This window comes from Stegodyphus dumicola, chromosome 1 (assembly GCF_044657685.1).
Source record: "Stegodyphus dumicola isolate Sdum_Otavi_A_Nest chromosome 1, ASM4465768v1".
In the NCBI taxonomy this organism is placed as follows: domain Eukaryota; kingdom Metazoa; phylum Arthropoda; class Arachnida; order Araneae; family Eresidae; genus Stegodyphus; species Stegodyphus dumicola.
Window position 1 is genome coordinate 22,660,307 of NC_140768.1, and position 21,475 is coordinate 22,681,781.

Consider the following 21,475-nt stretch of genomic DNA (forward strand, 5'->3'; position numbering starts at 1 on the left):
TGTTCTTCAGAAGCAAAATAATTCTATCACAAATTTTGTTTTCTAGTAAAGAAGAGAAGCTTGTGTGTGATCAATCTTTAAACTGATGGAATTTTGTTCAAAATCTGCACCAACTGAAGGTGCCCCCCTTCCTTTTTTTAAATATTTATTTCTATTTTCAGAATGAAACTTGTTATATTCAATGTTACTAGACCATTTGATGACATAATAACTACCTATAAAGATTTACCTACTACTTTTTTCAAACACATTTAAAAAAAAAAAAAAAAAAAAAAAAAAAACAGAATTTAAAACACAAAAAAATATCCACCTCTGTCTATAGCTTTATGTAATAAAGTCCATCCTCGGTTATCTGTCTGATTAATATTGGCTTTGTGGCTAATCAAAGTCTTGGCAATACTTTCTTGATGACTTTTAAGAGCTAGGTCTAAAGGAATGTCACCTTGATCATCAAGTTCATTCACTTTCTTGATAAGCTAAATATTAATTTCACATAATTATTAGTAAAAGTTAATGTAAGTACATTGTTTTGAAATATATCAATGACATTTATACATGGTCTATACTGATCTATGCAAATATGAATATAAACATAATTGCATTAATGGAAATTATTTTGATGTATAAAATCCAAAGAAACATAATATAAAAAAAAATTATCACATGTTATTTGCACCCATATTAAGAAGAAAACATGAATTTCCAATTGAGAACTAAGACAGACATGTCTCTTAATAGTCCTTTTTCTTTGGTGCAACAGAAATATTACATCAAAATATTGTTAAAACTGTGTAACAAAATCAGTATGTTAATTTTAATACTTTACATAGAGAATAAAATTTACAACAAACAAGGTTTTCTACATGATCTCAAAGTTTAGGAATAATTCCTAGTTTACAGAAAGAACTGTTAAAAAAAAATTGCCATGGTCCTTTGAAAGAAATCAAAATTTTCAAAAATTTTGAGCTAATGAAATTCGAATATCAAGAAAAATCAGTAATTACTTTTAAAAAATTTCATCTGTAAGAAGCATGCAGACTTGCAGAAAATTTCAAATTATCAAAACTTGGATAGTTGCAGCTACTATATATGGATAAGATATAGCTTTCGATAACTTTGCAAACAAATTTCAAAACACAAGATTAGAATCTTTTATACAGTAAGATTAATTATAATGATGAAGTGTACAGACATTTTGACGACTACCAAAAATAATTTCCGCAAATCTTATTATATAAAAAAAAGATTCAAACTTTTTACCAATTGGTTTATTTTTAATATAAAATCAAATGCCTGTGAACTAAATCCCAACTAAAGTTAAACTTTAAAGTCTGGTGAGAATTAAACAGCAAACATTTTAAGGTAAAATGTCTTGCATAATACTTTCCTTCTTTATGAAATAATCAATAATAAAATATAAAATTAGCATAAAGTGGCAAAACTATTAATACATTGACTGCCACACAACATACTCGTCTTATGACCACAAATCTCTAATACGAGTTATCTCGCAAAGCTTTTCCATGTACTACTAATAATGCACATTGTTCTTGTGTGCTTAGAGAAGTGGATATTCTTACACAACTGAAAACCATTTAGTTTCCAGTAATTCCCATGTGCAGCACTAAAATTATTTTATCACATGAAATAGTAACAAAAAGAAATTGGAAGAATATGAAAATATGAAAGTGATTCAAAGTGAAAAATTTTAGAGGTAAAAAACCTAAAAATTTTACCTAAAAATTTTAGGTAAAATAAGATATGGATGGAAATTATGAAACTTAAATATTATAGCAACCACCTTTGCACAGTTTGATGACCTTTTTAAACAAGAAAAACAATGATGCACATTAGTTGGAAAAATTATACATACATACATATTTTATCTTTTAGTTAGGCAGTTACCCTGAAAATCAGTTAATTAATACAGTACAAAGTTTGTAATCCAGACATCCATTATCCGGAATGATCTATACTCTGGAGCACAAACTTTTTTTTTTTGTTATGCTCCCATGCTTTTTTTTTTGGGGGGGGTATGCCTCCCAATGCACATGCGATGTGTCTCCAGATACGTTAAAAAATGCTTGGCATAATTTATGGCCAGTTACCATATTTCATGGCGAGGACGATGAAGATGATAGCTGCGAATTTGAAGGTTTTTGGACATCGCAAACTAAAGGTGAAATTTTCCAGTCATTGCATTTTTTAAAGAAATGTGGAGAAGCGATAATAAATGAAGATGATATAACAGAAGTTTTTCGTTGCAACGACAATGCCCCAATCATCAATCAATTAACAGACAGCGAAATCTGTAGTATGGTTCTAGATCCAGAAAATACCTCTTCCGATAGTGAAGAAAGTGACAGAGAAGTTATCGAAAACAAAAAAATACCGATTGACAAGTTAGTCGGTATTCTCGACATAGCAATTACAGGACTTGAACAGTGGAACTTTGTAACTGAACAAGAAATTATGTCTGTTTATAGAATTAAAGAGAAAGTATTGGCACAAAAAATGAAGCAACTTAAACAACTTACATTGAAAGAAATGTTTAATAAAGTAAACAAATAAATATTAAGTGTTTTTTGTTTTGTTAATTTTGATACCCTTTACATCATAATTGCTCTTTATTTCATAAATTACTGTTTCATATTTTTAATTGTTGTATAATTTCTGCATGTCATCTTACCAGATTTAAATTGATGATCTATAATCCGAAAAAAACCCTAATCCGGAATCGCCGAAGTCCCGACGAGTCCAGATTACGGACTTTGTACTGTAAACCTACTTACAATACAATTTTTGTCTCTTTCGTACAGGTAGAAATTTTGTGGCAATCTGTCAAGTAATCCTTCAAAGCAATTGTTCTCTTTAACCATTTTATGGTAAATTACTGTACTGTATTCATACAAAAATTTTACCACTACCTACTACTACAAGCAACTGCATATACCAAAATTTACCGTATATACCTGCGTATAAGTCAAGATATTCTGAACAAAAAAAAAAAAAAAAAGACTTCAAAGTGGGGGGGGGGTCGACTTATACAGGGGGCCATAAAAAATTAAAAGATTCGGAAGTTCAAAAATCTCTTTATATAATGCAGTTGTTTTCTTCCCGCATTCAAATTGGACGACTTATCAAATAAGTCACTTACTTGAAGTAATTTCATGACTTAAATTATGTGACGAACTAATCACAGAGTTTCATACTTTAACTAGAGTAAGCTTCGATAAAACGTACGTACAAGTCTTTATAATAGTTATTGTTCAGTCATGTAATACTTTTGTTAACAGACGTACATGTCAAAATTTTAAAAAATAGCCCACGCAATAACTGAACAGTTTTGAATATTTCTTTTAACTTTTAAAAAGGGGAAATGCAGATAGATTTTACGTACGTGAATCTTTTCCGGAACAAATTCTAGAATTTTAATTCAAGAATTCTAGAATTTCCGGAACAAATTCTAGAATTCTAGAATTCTAGAATTTCCGGAACAAATTCTAGAAGAAGGATTTTGATTATGTTTATTTACCAAGGTATTTTTTATCATATATTTAATTTTTTTTTCCTCAGATGATTTTGAATAAATGTAGTACTTAAAAAAAAATTTTCAAAGTTTCTGCATCGATTTCGGAAGTGGGGGGGTCGACTTATACGCGGGTTTCTTATTTTCTACAAATTTTTTATGTCGAAGGGGGGGTCGACTTATATGCGGTATCGACTTATACGCGGGTATATACGGTAGTTCAAGGTAGTTCAAAATAAAAAATATCAACATCTATTTATAAAAAAATTATTGGACTTAAAATAGAAAGAATGCTGCACATGAAAACGGTGACATTGCTGTTAAAACTGAAAAATTATTACCAGAGTTTGGAGCATTTTGAAAATATGGCTATTTTTATTTTAGTAGTTAGAATCTCATGCAAGCTACAAAATTATCTGCTTTTTTTTTTTTTTTTTTTTACAGCATATTAGTTATGAGAACAATTTAAATTGAGTAAACGAATGCAAGTATATGTGTATTGAGCATCCAGGACAAGAATGCTGATATGAGTCATAGTTGGCAGTCAATGTGTTAAGCACATCTCAAATACAATAAAATTTGTCACAAACTAGAAAATTCAATGCTTTTTAAAAGTGTTACATACATATAAAGATATAATGTGCTGTATGTATAAAAATATATTTAAACATACCTGAGCATCAAATTCTATCAAGAAAAGAAAAACAACATCTTCTCTCTGTATTTTGATTGCTGTGTGCAAAATGAAATCAGTCTTTGCTTTAAACATTTTATACAAGAGAGATGCACTCATATGAACAAAATCATCACTGGTGAAGTCATGCTAAAAAATATAGAAGCTTACATGAAAACAAAACATTTTGATTAACAATAAAGAAATGTATTATTTTTAATATTATAAGAAAAATAATTATGAGATTGTAAAATTACCATAATTACTGAAAATGCTTCTATTCATTATATCTTAAAATACAAATATTTAAAATCTGTTTTAATGAGATATCAAATATCTAAATAAAATAAAATCTATAATTACCTTTATGAAAGTGTTATAAGAAGTAATTCTTTTTTCTGCAACAGTTCATGTGTTATTATTTTAGAGTACTAAAATTTATTATTTTAGAGCACTCAGATTTATTTTTTATTTCTCTGATAGTGGAACTGAATCCTATAGTTATTATATGATCATAAAACTGATACATTAGTTGTAGAATATAAATATGAAATTAAATTTGAACTGCCAGATTAAATGAGGAGCACTAAAAAAGGATTCATCTAGATCAGAGGTCAGCAAACTTTTGGTAAAGGCCAGATTATAAAGATTTTAGCTCAGTACAGCTATTATGCAAATACATAATAAACATAATACTTTGCAATTTAACCCTCTCAGAGGCACTGGAACCTAGTCACTTAGAAACTGGCAATTATAAATTTGAAAAAGTTAACAGTTTTACTTATTTGGGAATGGAGCTAAATAATTACAATGTGTTGGTCCCAGAAATATATAAAAGAATCATTACTACAAATAGATGTTTAAATGCTCTGAAGAGTTATTTAAAATCCAGCTTTCTTTAATTAAGAACTAAATTGCTTCTTTACAAAAATCTTATAAGATCTGTCTTGATTTATGCATTAGAGATGTGGGTATTGATTTTACACGATGAGGTAGCTCTGAGAATTTTTGAATGAAAGATATTACGTCGCGTTCCAAGTGAATGGATCATGAAGAAGATCTAATTTGATGAATTTACAAACTGTATGAAATTTACAAACAACCTGATATTGTAAAATTCATCACATTACAGACCATGACTTAAATGGGCTGGCCATCTGGTTAGAATGAATGAAGATCGTTGCTGCAAGAAAATCTTTCTGGCAAAGCCCATAGGAAATAGACCCCCCCTCGCTAAGATGGATTGGTTGTGTTGGAAAAGATCGTAATATTTTGAATGTTAAAAACTGGAATACAGTTGCCAAAAGTAGAGATGCTTGGAGAAGACTTCTGGAGAAGGCCAGGGCCCACCTAGGACTGTCGAGCCATTGACGAAGAAGAAGAGAGGCACTGGTTTTGGGATTTGCTCATAAAGACTTGTATTGAAGCCATATTTAATAGTTAAATTTGTATAATTACTTATTTTAGTCTCGGTTTTCATAAATTTCCATTCATTAGGATGACATTTACATCATTAAAGAAAGTAAGAAAGCAAAATATTTTATATTATTAATATTATAATATTAAAATAATTATATAAATTATTTAATTTAATTAAAAATTATTAAAATAATTAAAATAATTATATAATAATATTATAATATTAAAATATTATTAAAATAATTTTATAAACTAATATATACCAAGAGACAAAAACTTCATGACTGGTACAGACAGTGATGCAACTCAGCGGGTTAATTCTATGACAAAATAATTTGCACTCCATTCCTACTTTAAAAGCATGACATTTGAAGTGCACTTTGCTCTTTCTCTCTGGTTGTGACAGTGACATGGCAATGATGGGTGATAAATAAAATGAAATAAAGAGAACAAAACACCACACAGCACTTATAGTTAGTAAACATCAATGACATGACAGACAATGTGCGTCTCTTAAGCAAAACTGATAGAACTGGCAATGCTTAATCTACTGTAACACCAGGCAATGAATGTGAATATGTGACACCAGTAGTATTACAGACAGTCATTACCCACAACTTCTTAACTATACGTACTTGCATTAGAGTACTATGATTTACTTAAAACTACTTTACTATTATTTACTTAATTACTATGATTTACTTAAAATTTTGTCATGTAAAAAACAATATTAAGCCATGGGCCACATTAAATCATTGATTACCCCCTACTCTGGATTAACATGCTCCATCCTTTGATCAACTGCCTACTAGTCAATGTGCATCCTATTTATAAAATGACACCCTCCCTCCACCCCAAAAAAAGCATAATAAAACCTCACAGAAAAGAGCATAATGTCAAAATTAATCTTTGATTTCTCTAATTAATCTCTGAAAAAACTTTCGTATATTTTAAACGAAAAACAAAATTTTTTAATTAAATCTTGGCATGATTTTTATTCATGCATTTTTTACTCCATATATTTAAAAATGTTGATAAGTAAAAAAAGTAAATTATATTACATGTAGAACATAACAGCCACTAATTTATGAACCTAGAGGTATTAAAAAATTATATATGCTCATAAAGTATGTTATTAAATGGATTATAATGTTGTCCTTTTCCAATGATGAATCCATTGGTTTGCATAAGACAGATCAATAACTAAATAATTTTCTAAACAATAGCTTTAAGCCATTGTGTTCACATTTTTACTGAGAAGTAATTTTTATGGCAAGATATACAGCTATATGCTAAAGCAATTTTGTTTTGAAGAAGTTTGGAGAAAAATATGTATCCCTAAAGCATTTCAAAAACTCAGCTACAAAAGCAGCATTTTTTATGAAAATTTTAGGAAATTTTTTTTTTTTTTAGTAGACGTACGTGTTTTGGATAAACACAGCGCCGAATTTGTTGTCCTTTCCGTTCAGCCAGCAGCAAGCTAAGCCGTATTTTTGTTTAGAATGTTTCAATACATTTCATTAAAACTAAATTTGATCACATTTCATTGAGACTATACTTATTTTTTAACTTTAATACTGTCGGTTCTGCAGACCAGCGGCAGCAAAACGAAAATTCCAGTGCTGGTCCCCAGGGACCGACGCCGGCCACATGGAAAGTTCACTGCCGATCCCTAGGGACCGGCGCCGGCCACACGTAAAGTTCAATGCTCTGCCACACTCAACGTGTTAAATTCAAATCAAAATTTTTAAAAAGATGTCACTAGCTTCACACTAAATTAAAATAAATGACTTAAAAGCAGATTTTTTCTAAACCACAGTCACATAAAATCATACAAAAAAGTGATTATAATAAAAACTAGATGTATAACTTTTTTTAATGTGAAGGATTTAACTTTTTTTTTTTTTTTTACATGAGAGACATTCATAGCCAATAAATACTTACCCAGTGATTAGATATCAGTTGTGAACAGTGGCTTTTCAATGTTTTTGCATCTATTTCATCAGCAGCTTGATAAAATTTCACACAATTATGTACATTAACAGATGAAAGTAAGGCATTTTCACACCTAAAAGTAAATTTGTTTATGCATTATACATAAATTCTAATATTTTATGCATTAATAGTATAAGAGTTTATTTCAACTATTAGGTTACATGTTTAATAATCTATCCCATAATTGTTTCATTTCCAAGTACCGTTTGACTCTGTATACAGTGTTCATTTCATAGAAAAGAACGAGGATGTACTGAACAGCATCGCTGGAGCGATTAGGTGGAATTCTAATTCAGAGGCATTCAGTTATAATCTCGTGAATGGTAGCTTTGCATCACTGGTCACTTGACCAGAACATACACTAGACATCCGAATATGCAGTTCCTCTCGAACTAAGCAAGATTATTAGTGCCATGACTAGTTATCAATAGGATAAAACTAACCCGTCTCACATATACTTTTCTATTAAAATTATACCATGCATTCCTGCCACCATACGAACACATTATGGCTTATTTCTTCCCCCATGTCTTTGGTTCAATACTAGATAAAACAAAACAATGCGGAACAATAGCAATTCTGTATTATTTAATTGCAGGCACATCTCCAAAAACATCATATCATATAGTTTTCATCATCCTCCACAATTTCGTTTCATTCATCAATTTTAATGTTAAGATAACAATTGGCTCATGCCTCTCTTATGTAACTATTCCAGAAATCTTGCTATGATTCATTGGAAGCAAGCTTTGATTAACTCCCAATGATATACATAACTGAATAGCTAAGCAGTAACAAAAGAAAAACATGATCTAACAAACCATGTTCATGTTCAGATACCTATATCTTCCCAACAGGAAAAAAGGCTCCATAACAATTTTGGTTTCAGCCTGAAAGTGAGGAAATACACCAATCCAAACTAAACAAAACAACAACAACAAAAAAAAAAGACACCAAGTCTTTATCGGTTGTACAGCCTCATTCTGTTATTGGGGCCAGATTCAGAAATGTTTGTATGTCTGTATAATAAGCATATATGAGCATCTGTATACACATACACATATATGCACACTAACATATGCATACATTAACACATACATCCATACATAAATGCATACATAGAATACATTTCTGAATTCAAGTCCTGATAACAAGAGTACCAAACCCACTTCCTCTTTCCAATTAAAGAATGAACTTCATAAGTTGGATCAATTCCAGATCATAGCTTAAATGTGTTTTACCTATAATACATCATAAATTTTCACCCTTTAATTATCTTTCCCCATCTTTCTTAATCCTGTCGACTGTGAAAGTGACCAATCATTGCTGCCAAATTCTGAAGGAGCTGAGAAATCTTTATTTAATAAACAATCAGTATTCAACCCATTTTCGTTTTTGCACTTCATAAAGATGTTTTTGTTTGATTTCTTCTGTACTGCAAGGCACTCTAATTTTAATGAAAGCTCTGTTTAGAACACTAAGAGTACAAATTTTCTTAGGTAACTGTTCCAATCTATTATTGTTTTGTCAGCGATATTCAGATGAAAGCGGCCGAGCGGTAAAGTCGCTGAACACTGGTAGTTCGGTCCGAGGTTCGAATCCCGCGAACGGGCTGGCTGCATGGGCGTTTTCGTGGTTTTCCCCATGTGTAACGATTTACCAGCCAGTTTCCCTTAGAAAGTCCTCCACGAAGGCATCCCTCCCTTTAGGCAGATAGCCCTCGTGTGCTTTGCCATAATTAAATACACCACACTACATCAGATGAAGATATCACGTCCATTAAATGCATACTTTTGTTGATGATAGGATCAGGACCGTTCCTAAGCCACTGGCTGCCCATGTACTTCCCTAGAATTGCCACTCGTAGGATTGGCATGACTGCGTACTTTTCTAGGATTGCCGCCCCCAAAATTTAAAACAAAAAATTTAAATGATTAATATAATTTTTATTTCATACTCACTAAGTACTTACATATAACAAATTGTAAAAAAAATACTTAGATATGACAAGTACTTACAATGAATTTAATGAATTTTAAATATTCAGTCATGGTATCGCGACAGTCTGGCTCCCCCCCCCCCCCGATTTTTGCCACCCACATACTTTTACGTGCTACATCCCTGCTAGGAATGGGCCTGAGTAAGATCCCATAACTTTAAAAATAAAGGGCACATTCTGTAGAAGGCACATCCCAAATTTTAATATTTTTTTTTAATGTATTAGAAAAATAAATCAATATAACTTATATACTTTCCGCAGAAATAAAACGCGCCTTATCAAGAATGAATTGGGTTTACATCTAACAAAAGTGACATATTGCGAGTGTGTTGTGATGCCACACTTATCCATATCAGTGGCACTAAATACTGCACTGCTTTAAATGCAATGATTTAACCATCAATGGGATAATAAATAAGTATTTTTCCTTCTTCAATGAAAGAATATTAAGCATTTACTACATATCTAGTTTCATCAAGAATAAAATTCTACATTCCTTAAGAAATAAACCTTTAAAAAAAATTGGGCAATTTCAGGAATTATATGAACTTTATAGCAAATTCATAATGTAAAACTAACTGAAAACTGGACACCATTAAAACAGGAGAGCACCTTGCCTAAAAAGCAAATAAATTTTAAATGAATTTCAAAAGAAATGTAAAATAATGATATTTAAGATGCAGAATTTAAACTTACCTGTCAACCAAACTTTTTAATTCAAATCTCTTAGCAAACCTCATAAGATCTAGGAAAAAATTATCAGGTTTGTTCAAATCCAATTCATCCGTATACACCCATTTAAGTAAAGTAAGCCCTATATCTTGAGGTATGTCTGCAATAAAAAAAAAAAAAAATCAAATGAGGATTTTATCATCACTCACAGGTTAATAAAATACAGATCAATGTTTGAATTAACTACATAAAATTTTATGTGCTATAAATTATACAGTACTTTATTTAATATATATAAACACAGACAAACATTGCACATGTAATATATAAAACAACATATATTTAATTATTTGTTACTGAAAATATTTTGAAAATGTGGTCAAAAGTTGAGGGTAACATTAAAAACACACAGACTGCACATATTATGAGCATAAAAATTTAAACATTAATGAACCTAATTTCATAATAATTATCATCATCATACATTCAATTTAATAAAAATTTCTTTTAAGAAATACATTTTAAAATTCAGTATGGACTATTAATTAAAATCATGAATTAGCCCCAACAGCTAAATTGGGACAAAAAGAGATCATACAAAACCTGTTAAATCTAAATAATCAACATCAGCAAGATCTGGTACACCCCAGTTATTACTTCGAGCAGAAAGAACAAATTTGTGGGCTCTTATACTACGTCCATTGAGCTCTACTCTTAAATCGCTAGAACAAAAAATAAAAATTTAGAAACTTTAGTAAATTTATAAAGTTACACATATAAAGTGCTAATAATATCTGATCAAAATTTTAAGAAAATACATAATAAAGATATATCTCAAACTCTGATTTAAAATTTACCTTTTTTTTATTTTCATGTAAGGTTTTTAATAGTAATATATCAAACCATAAAAAGCTGGTTGAAATTTTTCCAAGACAGATTTTTAACTCATGATGACAGTTCATGCTTTAATCAAAAATTAACTCGGCATCAAATAATGCTTTTTTCTCAAACATATGAAGTTATTAAAAGTAGAAAGAATATGAGTACTCAAAATTATAAGACTATTTTACACTCTCCTTAAATACTTCCAACACATAAGACATGATTCTTCACTTTTTAAAACATCCTATTTCCTATTTTTCCCTTGATTATGCCAATTATTATGACAGTAATATGCCACTGTAAAAACTTTTACACTGACTTTGCATACAAAAAATGAATGAATGGTGAATTAAATATTCTTCAACATACAGAAAAAGGATAAAAATTAATTCTTCACAAATAAAAAGGATAGGCCTTACTACATCATAAAATTCACACAATCAAGACTGAAGGAGAGAAATATAACAACTGCCTTCATAAATTACAATAATTCTCACCATTAGTATTTCATAATCATGGATGCTTTTGCTATTAGTCACACACAGTATTTTTCAAATACATACACAATAGCTATATGCTTTATTTTTCAAAATGTAATCTATAGACTATTAGAGGTTTATAAACATTCAGTAAGGGAAAAAATATTATACAGGAGAAAAAAAAAAAAGACTGGAAACTGTAAGAAATATTTAAAAACCATCAGAAAAGAGAAACATAATAAGCGTTCTTATAATCTGTTATTAAAAGTAGCGCTTTTAAATACCTTTATGTACATTATATTTTGTGTCAATTTTAGCATCAAGGTTAGTTTACCTATATAAAAATTAGACTATGTTATCTTACTTATCAGAATACTTATAGAAAGTGCTCAAGAACATATTAGGAGATGTTGAGTTAGATACTTATCACAATAAAGAACATAAGAACTATCTGCTTCAGAAGAATGCATTTCATTTCCTAAGAATAGCCTTATTCATATGACAGAAACTTCAAAAACCTCAAGAATTATTCTAGAACAAACTACAGGCTTTCAGTGATCTTATCCACTAAGCCAATCATAGATTTTTAAAAAAAATGAAAAGAAGGAAAAATTTAAAACCCGACAGAGTGGCATGAAAGAATATTCTCTTACTAGTCACGAAGCCTTCCCCACCTTTAAAGCAACATTACTCCTTTTCAATCACGTGTATGTAGCTAAAAATGAGAAATTTTGCAATCTGATTTTTAGAATTATCAAATGAATAACACCATACTTAAAAACTTCATACTTAAATTAAAACTTTTAAACATACACCAAAAGGTATGATAGCTATGTGATCAAATTCCGTAAAGGTCCATCTACAATTATACAGAGTGTCCCAGAATTCTTTCCCTGATTACAAATATTCATAATAAACTTCTACATATGATTCTTTCATTGCCCGAAAGATTTCCAGACGATATTCCAATTCCATCTATGTGTCAGTCAACATTACATGAGTTATGGATGTTATGACTTAAGTAATTCTGCATGCTGCCATGTTGTTCACCAGCGTCTAATAAACCTGGTTACTTGATCATACACCCAAAGGAAGAAATCCAGTGGTTTTATGTCCGGCCAGTTTATCAGATCATCACAGCCGAGCCGTCTTCTCGGAAATGTTGAATCCAAATAGGCATGGACTTCTAACCCCCAATGAGGTGACGCATCAGCTTGTTGTAAAATTAAGTCTAGAATGTCCTGAAACTGTGGCATAACAAATAACTAGAACATATTAAGATAGATATTGAATGTGATCTTCTTTTCACTGAAGAAAAAACATTCTATGATTTTATTGTCCATAAGATTGCACCATATGTTCAGCTTAGGGCTGTCTCTGACAGTCTCAAACACAAAACAGGGATTCTCGCACCCCCAGATACACCTAGATTCTAGCACTGTGTCAGTTTACACTACCATTCAATGGCCTCATCTGATAAAATGACACATTTCAGATAGTTAACAGTGGAACAAGATGATAGAGAGACTAGGTTGCAATATCTGCAGTTTGACTATCCTGATTTGAAGACTCCAGTAGTTCTGAGAATAATTTCATTCTTAATGAAAGTTCATATATGGCTTTCTTTGCCTTTTTAATTTGTTTGTCATCCAACAAAAACAAAATTCGGTGTTTTGTTTCTTCATATATTGCACCCAGTGCAATCTTATTGCCTAGCAAACTAGTTTCTCTTTTCTTCATTGAAGAAATTATTCCTTCTGCAATAAACCCACCATTTCAGAAAGAACAAACATCACATTCTTCCAGTCTTGTCTCTTGTTAATTCTTCAGATTGTAGCTTTTTGGTGGCTATATACGGTGTTGAAAGAAGGATTTTCAGTTCTGCAAGATCATTCCACAGTCTTTCTGTAAGTGAAATATTAGAGTTATTTACATCTTCTGAAAAAGTTCTTAATCCTATCAACCACTATATCATCAAATATGTACTTCTCCATTGCATTGCTCCTTTTCCTGCTCGCTTTCTAAGAATGGCATCAATTTTGGGAGTTCTTGCTGCTTACCTCAACTCACCAATGAGATTAGTAACTAAATGAATCATTTTAATCAATAATGGCAACTATCACATCCATCCTGCTCCCTTATATTTATTTACTAATATGTCAATAAAATAGAAAATAACTGTTTATTAATGTATATATAAATAAAAATATTAACTCAGTTTATCATTAATTTTTTTCAATTCACTTTAATTTCATTTCAAATTCAAACTGTTCAACAAAAACTGGAGTTGGAGTCAACGTGTTTTTTAGAGACTCCAACTCCGACTCCTTTACCCAAAAATCTACCTGACACCGATTCCGACTCCACAGCCCTGCACCTCGCTTTAATAAACTAACATAACAACAATAAATTTCAAAGAATACCATATACACAGCATTCTGTTTAAACTTACAAAAACATCTACAAATTGCACAATCTAGGCATTGCACACAAATCAATCAAATAAACTGAATTGCAATTCAAAAAAACAACAAAAACAGAAATTCATAGTAAAAAAACAATGAACATAACATTCTACAAAATAAAAACGCTAAAATAAAATGGATTTACCATAATACATTCCTGAATAAAATTTTGCCAGTCGCACAACGTCTCTCAACAAAAGTGCCCCGATTTTGCTATATCACATGTCTTTCCGAGATTCATAATTTCGAAAGTAACAATAAAAACTTCCTCCAAAGTTAACTTACTATGCCAAAACCACAATCCAAATCTTAAACTCCGCTGACAGCCACATACTTTACCAGCAATCATTTAACTGCAAATCTACACAAGAACTATCAGATATGCCCTTCTTCGTCCGAGATCTCAGAGCAGCTGCGCATTTCGTACTCCATTTTTAAAAGTCCCACAGAGATTCCAAAAATACACTTCCATCCTCATAAACACACCCGTGAACAAAAGACTTGTTAACAACTCCAACATTGTACCTTTTAATACTAAATTTACTTTCCACACAATCTAAAATACACGACTGAAATCTTGCCACCACGTCTATCATCGCAACATAGGCCATTTCAAAACATGCACAACACGAACCAACAAACAATTAAACCACTCGAGTTGCCATACAACATGCAATCGTGCCAAAAACCAGCGCAGAAAACATATCGCCAAATTTGGTGATATTAGGGCACCACCTTAATTTTAGCATTTTTTTTTTCATTTAAATCTTTCCAACTTAAAAAAAAAAAAAAAAATTACTTTGTGTGTGTTAAAAGCTTTAAAAAGACTGGTTAAGGTCATTAGAAGCATTCATTAAAAGAACACAATTAATGAAATACCAATGGACTCATGTCACCCATATCCTCTAAGGGTGAGTGCAAAGTTAATTTTCTAGGCAGAATTTAATATTCCATGTTTAGAGTTTCCTGTTTTTAACTCCTAAAAGAATCTTTTCTCCTTTACATTTGCTTTAATTTTAAAGGATTTTTTGGAATATGTAAAAAATCTGAACTATTATTCAAAGAATTTTCCTCTTTGAACAAGAAAATTTGTTCATTTTGTGAATGTAGAACAAGTTTTAAGAGTTTTAATCAAAAACTTCATTACTAACTTTCATTTGTAATAGTTTCATTAATATAGGTGTATTTTTAAATTTGTTTTTTATAATGCATAGATTTCGAAATTTCCTTTAATTAATAACTTTTATTAAGCCTTTTCTTTTTTTTTATATTCTGCATGAAGGAAATAAGAGATTCGACATAAAAAATATTCAAGAACCTTTTAGGACTTGGATTTGAAAAAAAAAATTTAGGATTTATCACATCTCTAATACTAAAACTAAAATTTTTGTCTTTTAGTTATTACATGCAAGTTAAAAAAATTATTTTATTTTCCCAGCATTACTTAAGTTTAAATACAAGAAATCATTAGATGTACAAACTAAATCTCAGAATTTGCTTTTTAGAGATACACATAAAATTCCTCCTTATACTTTTAAAATGTAGTAGCTTCTATCTTAATAAATTTAATTCTTATGGACAGGTTTATTGACACTCTTCTGCATTAACAGCACAATATTAACAAATTTGGCATAATATCAATAACAGTTAATTATTAATAACAATGTTGATTATTTCAAACTCGAAAATTAAAACTAATTAAAGAAGATACGTTTTACTGCAATCTTTACTTGAAATGAAACAATTTCATTTGATTAATTAATTCAATCAAAAATTGCAGTTTGTAAAAAAGAATTTAATAAATCCTAGATTTAATAATTTTGTAAAATATTCACTTTTGCTTCAAAAATGTAAAACCTGTTTAAACTTTTGATGGTCATCTATGTACTCAACTCGCATTCCAGTTACACACTACATTGGGTGCAAATGAACACAGCTTGCATTACAAATTTACAATTGACAGATATTGCACATATTTGGGGCAGAAAGACTTGCTTAATCTCAGAACTGTTGAAGGATTAAGTTGAAAAAAAAAAAAAAAAATTCAAGCAGAATTAAAAACTTTAAAACAACCATAAAATTACTAACTGTATTTTCTGACAGAAGTAGATATCTGTCGTATTAAAACAAGGGTAATTTACAATTTGCACAGATTTATAGATACTGTGCTACACTCAGTAGTTTTTTAACTATTTTAAAATTAAAAGAGAATAAAAATTTTACTCGGCCTTTCATTTGAAGCAAGATAATTCTTTCTGATTATGCAAGCAATAAAAATCCTTTGATATTAATCAATCAGAAAGTATAATTTATGTCAAAACACATTTAATAAATTTTATATCAATCATTCATTTTTCCCTATTAACTTATATTTAACCTTGTTGAAATAAAATAAAGAGTTTATACTGATAAAATATGAAATCGATTAATCTTCGGATTATGGTAACTTGGCGATTTTTTGGCGAAAAACTTGCTAGTTTTGTTTTGGACGCCATTTTGTTTTCACGAAGTAAAGGCATTTTTTTTTTTTTTTTTTAACTCAACATTTTTTCCAACAATCTGCTAGCCAAATTACGCTTATACTAGAACTTTTATGGAATAAAAATGCTTAATCATGACGAAGATTAAGTGCGAAATTGGGAGAAAGTGCAGAATCGCCCACTGCGTGCCGCGTTTTTAAGAATTGCACATACACGGTATCATCCATGTACACGTCGACCTATTTTCACTTAAAAAAACATCCCAGAATCGCACAAAAATGGCATTGCGCACACTCTTGACTTTATCCATGTACACTGCTAGAGTCCTAGCTAGTAACCTTTATCGCCTTACCAAAATGTCGCCAAACTACCTGTTACCATATTCCAAAGATTAGCCATGAAATCATTTAAATTAAATAATATGCATCAAAATAACATAAAACAGTGGTACACAAAATATTACCATAAAATACATGGCACTCTCGTATAAAAAATAATTCTACTCAAGAAAATGGAGCAAAAAATTTTACTGAATGTATCTCTATTAAAGTTGAAAGACATTGGTCTAATCTCTGACATGATTATATTATTTCTTGTCAATATATCATTAACAAAACTTAAAAATGACAAAAAATGTGATCATACTTATCACAAAGATTTCTTAGGCAATATTTTACATTCATTTGTAATTAGAATAACTCACACATATGTTACATCACACTAACATATATCAATGAAATATTTTATCTTTGATACAAACTAATATTTTTTTAACTATTTATTGTAATGTTTCATAATTTGAATTAAGTTACACAGGTATTTAATACCTTAAGTAATTAAAACTAAATTTTCATGGTCAGCAAAGAAGCATATGTACAAACAACAGAAAAAAGGAAATGATTAAAATTATGTAAAATAATAAAATATTTTATACAATTAAAATTTTTATTTCAGACTAAATTAAATATAAAATGAAAATAATAACATTTATAATGCATCACCAATTGTAACACAAACATGTTATATATTTTATTATATAAACATTAGTTCAAAATTTATACCTATATAATTCTTTATCAAAAAGATCAGCTACTGTTTTTAGAAGCCTAACAATAAAAGAATCTCCACTCGTATTTCCAATCTGAGCAGCTGCAATGCTGTAATTTTTTTCCGATTCTGCTAATCTAGCTTGAAGTTTGACATATTCACCTCGAAGAAGAGTTAAATGCCGTTCCAGTTTTGCTTTTTCTGAAAAAGTGTTTGAGAATATTTTAAACACTCAAAACTTTAATTTCAACTCAGTGTCAATATATTGTAAATATATAATAATTAATGCATTCGGTAACTATTATGTAATCTAAAATAATGAACAAAATATAATTCATAAAAAGGAAATAAATCATACTGTATAATTACTAAATGAAAGGTAAATTATTATGACTACTGGGTAGTAAATATTCTTGTACAGTATGCATATGTGAATAAACAATTATTGCATGCTACTTCTGTGTAGTAGTATTAAAATTTAAAAGCAGATTCAAATGCCTAAGTATGTTTTAGAGCTGGAATAAATGCAATTAATATAACTCCATTCAAACACAATGTTAACATAATATTAAATGAACTTAAAATTCCCAATTTAACTATGTTATATTCCATGAAATAACTATTACTTCAGAATATGCTATTCACTGATTTCATGTTACATACATTAATTACACACTGACTTCAGTTTACTGCTATAAATTTATGGTAAAGTATGTAATAGAAACGGGCGGTTTTGCAAAATATATAATAGACCCAAAACACATGGATTTTAATAGATAAACATTAATTAAATTTCAATATCTAAAGGTTCGAGAATGCAGTATAATTTACACAGAATCGAGACGAATACTTAATTTTTCAACATACCATCAGACATGTTTACACTAGTTTAAAAAACTAAAGAGGAGGTAACGGCATTCAGAAGTAAATCAATAGGCTGACAGCCACATTCCTGCGTCACTACCGTCGGCTTTCAACAAGCCAAGTGCCGTCACATTCAATTGGGTTTTTATCCACTCATTTCTTCATTTCCTCTTTGTACGTATCGCCTTTTAAAATAGGATAACGGCCACACCTACTTCACACTGAAGTAACAAAAAAATGAAAGGGGAGAGAAAGACTTAAAAGAGTTTATTCTCAGTTTTAAGGATTTGAAATGAACTAAATTTAGATGCGATGGAATTATCTGTTACCCGGAAAATAAACTTTAATGCAGCAATTTAAATGTTTACTGATTGTAGTTCCTAATAGTGTTAAGAGGAACAGTTCAATTGATTTACTAGTTTATAAGCTGCTGAAGACGAGTTTCAACCGAACCCTGAAGAACTAGGGGGTCTATCGTTTTCCCGTAGTATAAAAGAGAATTTAAGTGAAATAGCGTATAATAATAAAAAAAAAAAAAAAAAAAAAAAAAAAAAAAAAGATAATAATTGTTGTGCATCTTAATGTGCTTAAAAGGATCTAAAAACCCTGAATTAAGTATACATATACTACAAAATGTTAAGAGTAGATTAAAAAAGCGTATCTTTGCATCTAACCTTATTTACGTAAGTATATATCATATTTCTTGCTCATTATTTGAAAACCCTAATTCTGGATTTAAGACTTTCAATGGAAAGCATGTGAGGTATAGCATATTGTGTTATTAATAACTCCTCTTGTTAATAAATTTACGGGATTTTTCAGAAAGACATATCATGAACATGACATAGACATATTGTTGGCATTAAAGTTAGACCATTTCTGAAACTCAGAGAGAATTACAACCATACTTTAAATTAAAGAAATATATAGGTATATAAATTGCATTATTAAAACATATCACAATAAGTACTATTGCCTCCTTCTTAAGTATTTCTATATTTTTAGCTTTAAGTAACTACAAAAGATAGGTTTATAATAGAATTTGGGAGTGGAATTTCAGTGTACTGTGGTTCTGGTTTATTTAATTTCAGTTTACTGTGGTTCTAAACTGATTCAAATCAGATTCCATAATCGCACTTTATCACCTTCGTTGAGTGCACGTCCTGTAGCTCTTGTGTACTATCCTGTCTTAATCTTCTCCGTTGCCAAGCTCACTTGGCATCCGTAGGCACTTTTTAGGTGCATCCGTAGAGCGACCAAATAAGAGATCACAAGGCAGACGAGGGTCAAGACCGAAAAGCATCTGGGATGGGGAATAGCCAGTAGTCTCGTGGACAGCACTGCAGTAAGCCAGTAAATTTCTTGTCCCAGTGCTTTCGGTTTCGGAAACAGAGTGAGTTTCAGAGTGAGTTTATTAAGGTTGTTTTAATTAAACGGCTCTACCAAGCCGTCTGATTGAGGATGTAAAGGTGTCGTTTGTGTTTTGTCGATGCCAAGTAGCTTGCCGATTTCTTTAATTACATCCGAGTAACAATTTCTTAATTCATCGGAATGTAGTTTCTTAATTCATCGGAATGTAATTTCCTAATTCATCGGAATGAACAGGTTCTCGGAACCTGGAAATCCAATCCTCCCTCATTACCTCTGCTACGGTGACAGTCTCTTGATCAGAAATAGAATTCGCTTTAGGAAATGATACTTTGAAAAACTATTAACGTTTTGTCTGCAACAGATCGCGTTTGACCAAATCCCCCTGTAGATAACAGGCTGTATTTCAGGCGGCTTTGGTTTGACCGTCCTCTACATGATCGATGGCCCTTCAGGCTACCTATTCAGTTGAGTCATCTTGCTGAGACATCGCATTCACTGTTACAAAACATTAAAACATGTCAGTTTTTTACTTCTTTGTACGAAATAAAGGAAGTACAGTCAAAAGTCTTTAATCCGGACTCGTCGGGATTTCGGCGATTTCGGATTATCGATTTTTCCGGATTATAGATCATCAGTTTAAATCTGGTAAGATGGCATGCAGAAATTATAAAATTAAAAATATGAAACCGTAATTTATAAAATAACGAGCAATTATGATCTAAAGGGTATCAAAATTTACAAAAAAAAAAAAGCTTAATATTTATTTGTTTACTTTATTAAACATATCTTTCAACGCGCGCATGCGTAAAGCATACATTTCGCATAGCCGAAATTAGAAAATTGCAACCAGAAAACTATTTGATTTGTATTCGTGATATTTATAATGACGAGGAATTTGATTTAAATCATATCAAAGACGGAGTACATCGAGATGAAATACTACATTTAGTAAGGAATTATAAGCTCAATAAAATAAAAACATCTGCCCTGAAGATAACGATAGTGCTGGCAGATCAACTTCCAGTTCATTGCGCGCCGCGACGCTCCCCCTCCCCCCCCACCCACCGCACAGAGCAGCGTGAAATTGATAAACAGATTTCGGAACGGTTAGATAACAAAGGATATGCCTTATTATCCATTTTTTGCAGCAATTCCACTTTTTGTTTGATGGACATCGAAACATACTTTCGTTTTATAGATCCTTTGCGAGCTCCAGCATCGGAAATTCTATTTGACATAATCGAAAGTTCAAGCTTACTTTTATGAAATTGCTCTTACAGTCTGCATAAAATAATAAGCCGGATCCAATTCGAAGATTAAGGAACAACGCAATCATTAACATTAACTGAAATAGATAATTAGATAATTTTAGCTTATACCGTCCGTTATGCATTAAACGCGCACGCGAAAACGTATTCTGCGCTTGCGCACACCCATCTGTGCAGTCGTAAAGGTCTTACGTGCACGCGTAAACACCTATGCGCATGCGTCAACGCGGCGCATGCGCAGAAAGTTTTTAGCTTTGAGGTCCGGATTATAGATCATTCCAGATTATGGGTGTCCGAATTAACGACTTTTGACTGTACTGTAATTTCGAAAA

The 21,475-nt window shown here is 30.7% G+C and overlaps 1 protein-coding gene across 1 annotated transcript in view; it reads right to left on the reverse strand.

The window, feature by feature from the left end:
- The window catches only part of LOC118188283 (ankyrin repeat and FYVE domain-containing protein 1), a 61,890-nt gene extending 43,223 nt beyond the window's left edge, over positions 1-18,667 (reverse strand). Inside the window, exons 1-7 of the mRNA XM_035358695.2 lie at positions 18,508-18,667; positions 17,655-17,841; positions 10,891-11,009; positions 10,312-10,447; positions 7,566-7,689; positions 4,203-4,352; positions 311-476 (exon numbers count right to left, since the gene is read on the reverse strand). Of these exons, the coding sequence (XP_035214586.1) occupies positions 311-476; positions 4,203-4,352; positions 7,566-7,689; positions 10,312-10,447; positions 10,891-11,009; positions 17,655-17,841; positions 18,508-18,517 (892 nt within the window). The 5' untranslated portion in view covers positions 18,518-18,667. The remainder of the gene's footprint in view (positions 1-310; positions 477-4,202; positions 4,353-7,565; positions 7,690-10,311; positions 10,448-10,890; positions 11,010-17,654; positions 17,842-18,507) is intronic.
- Between the last annotated feature and the right edge of the window lie 2,808 nt (positions 18,668-21,475).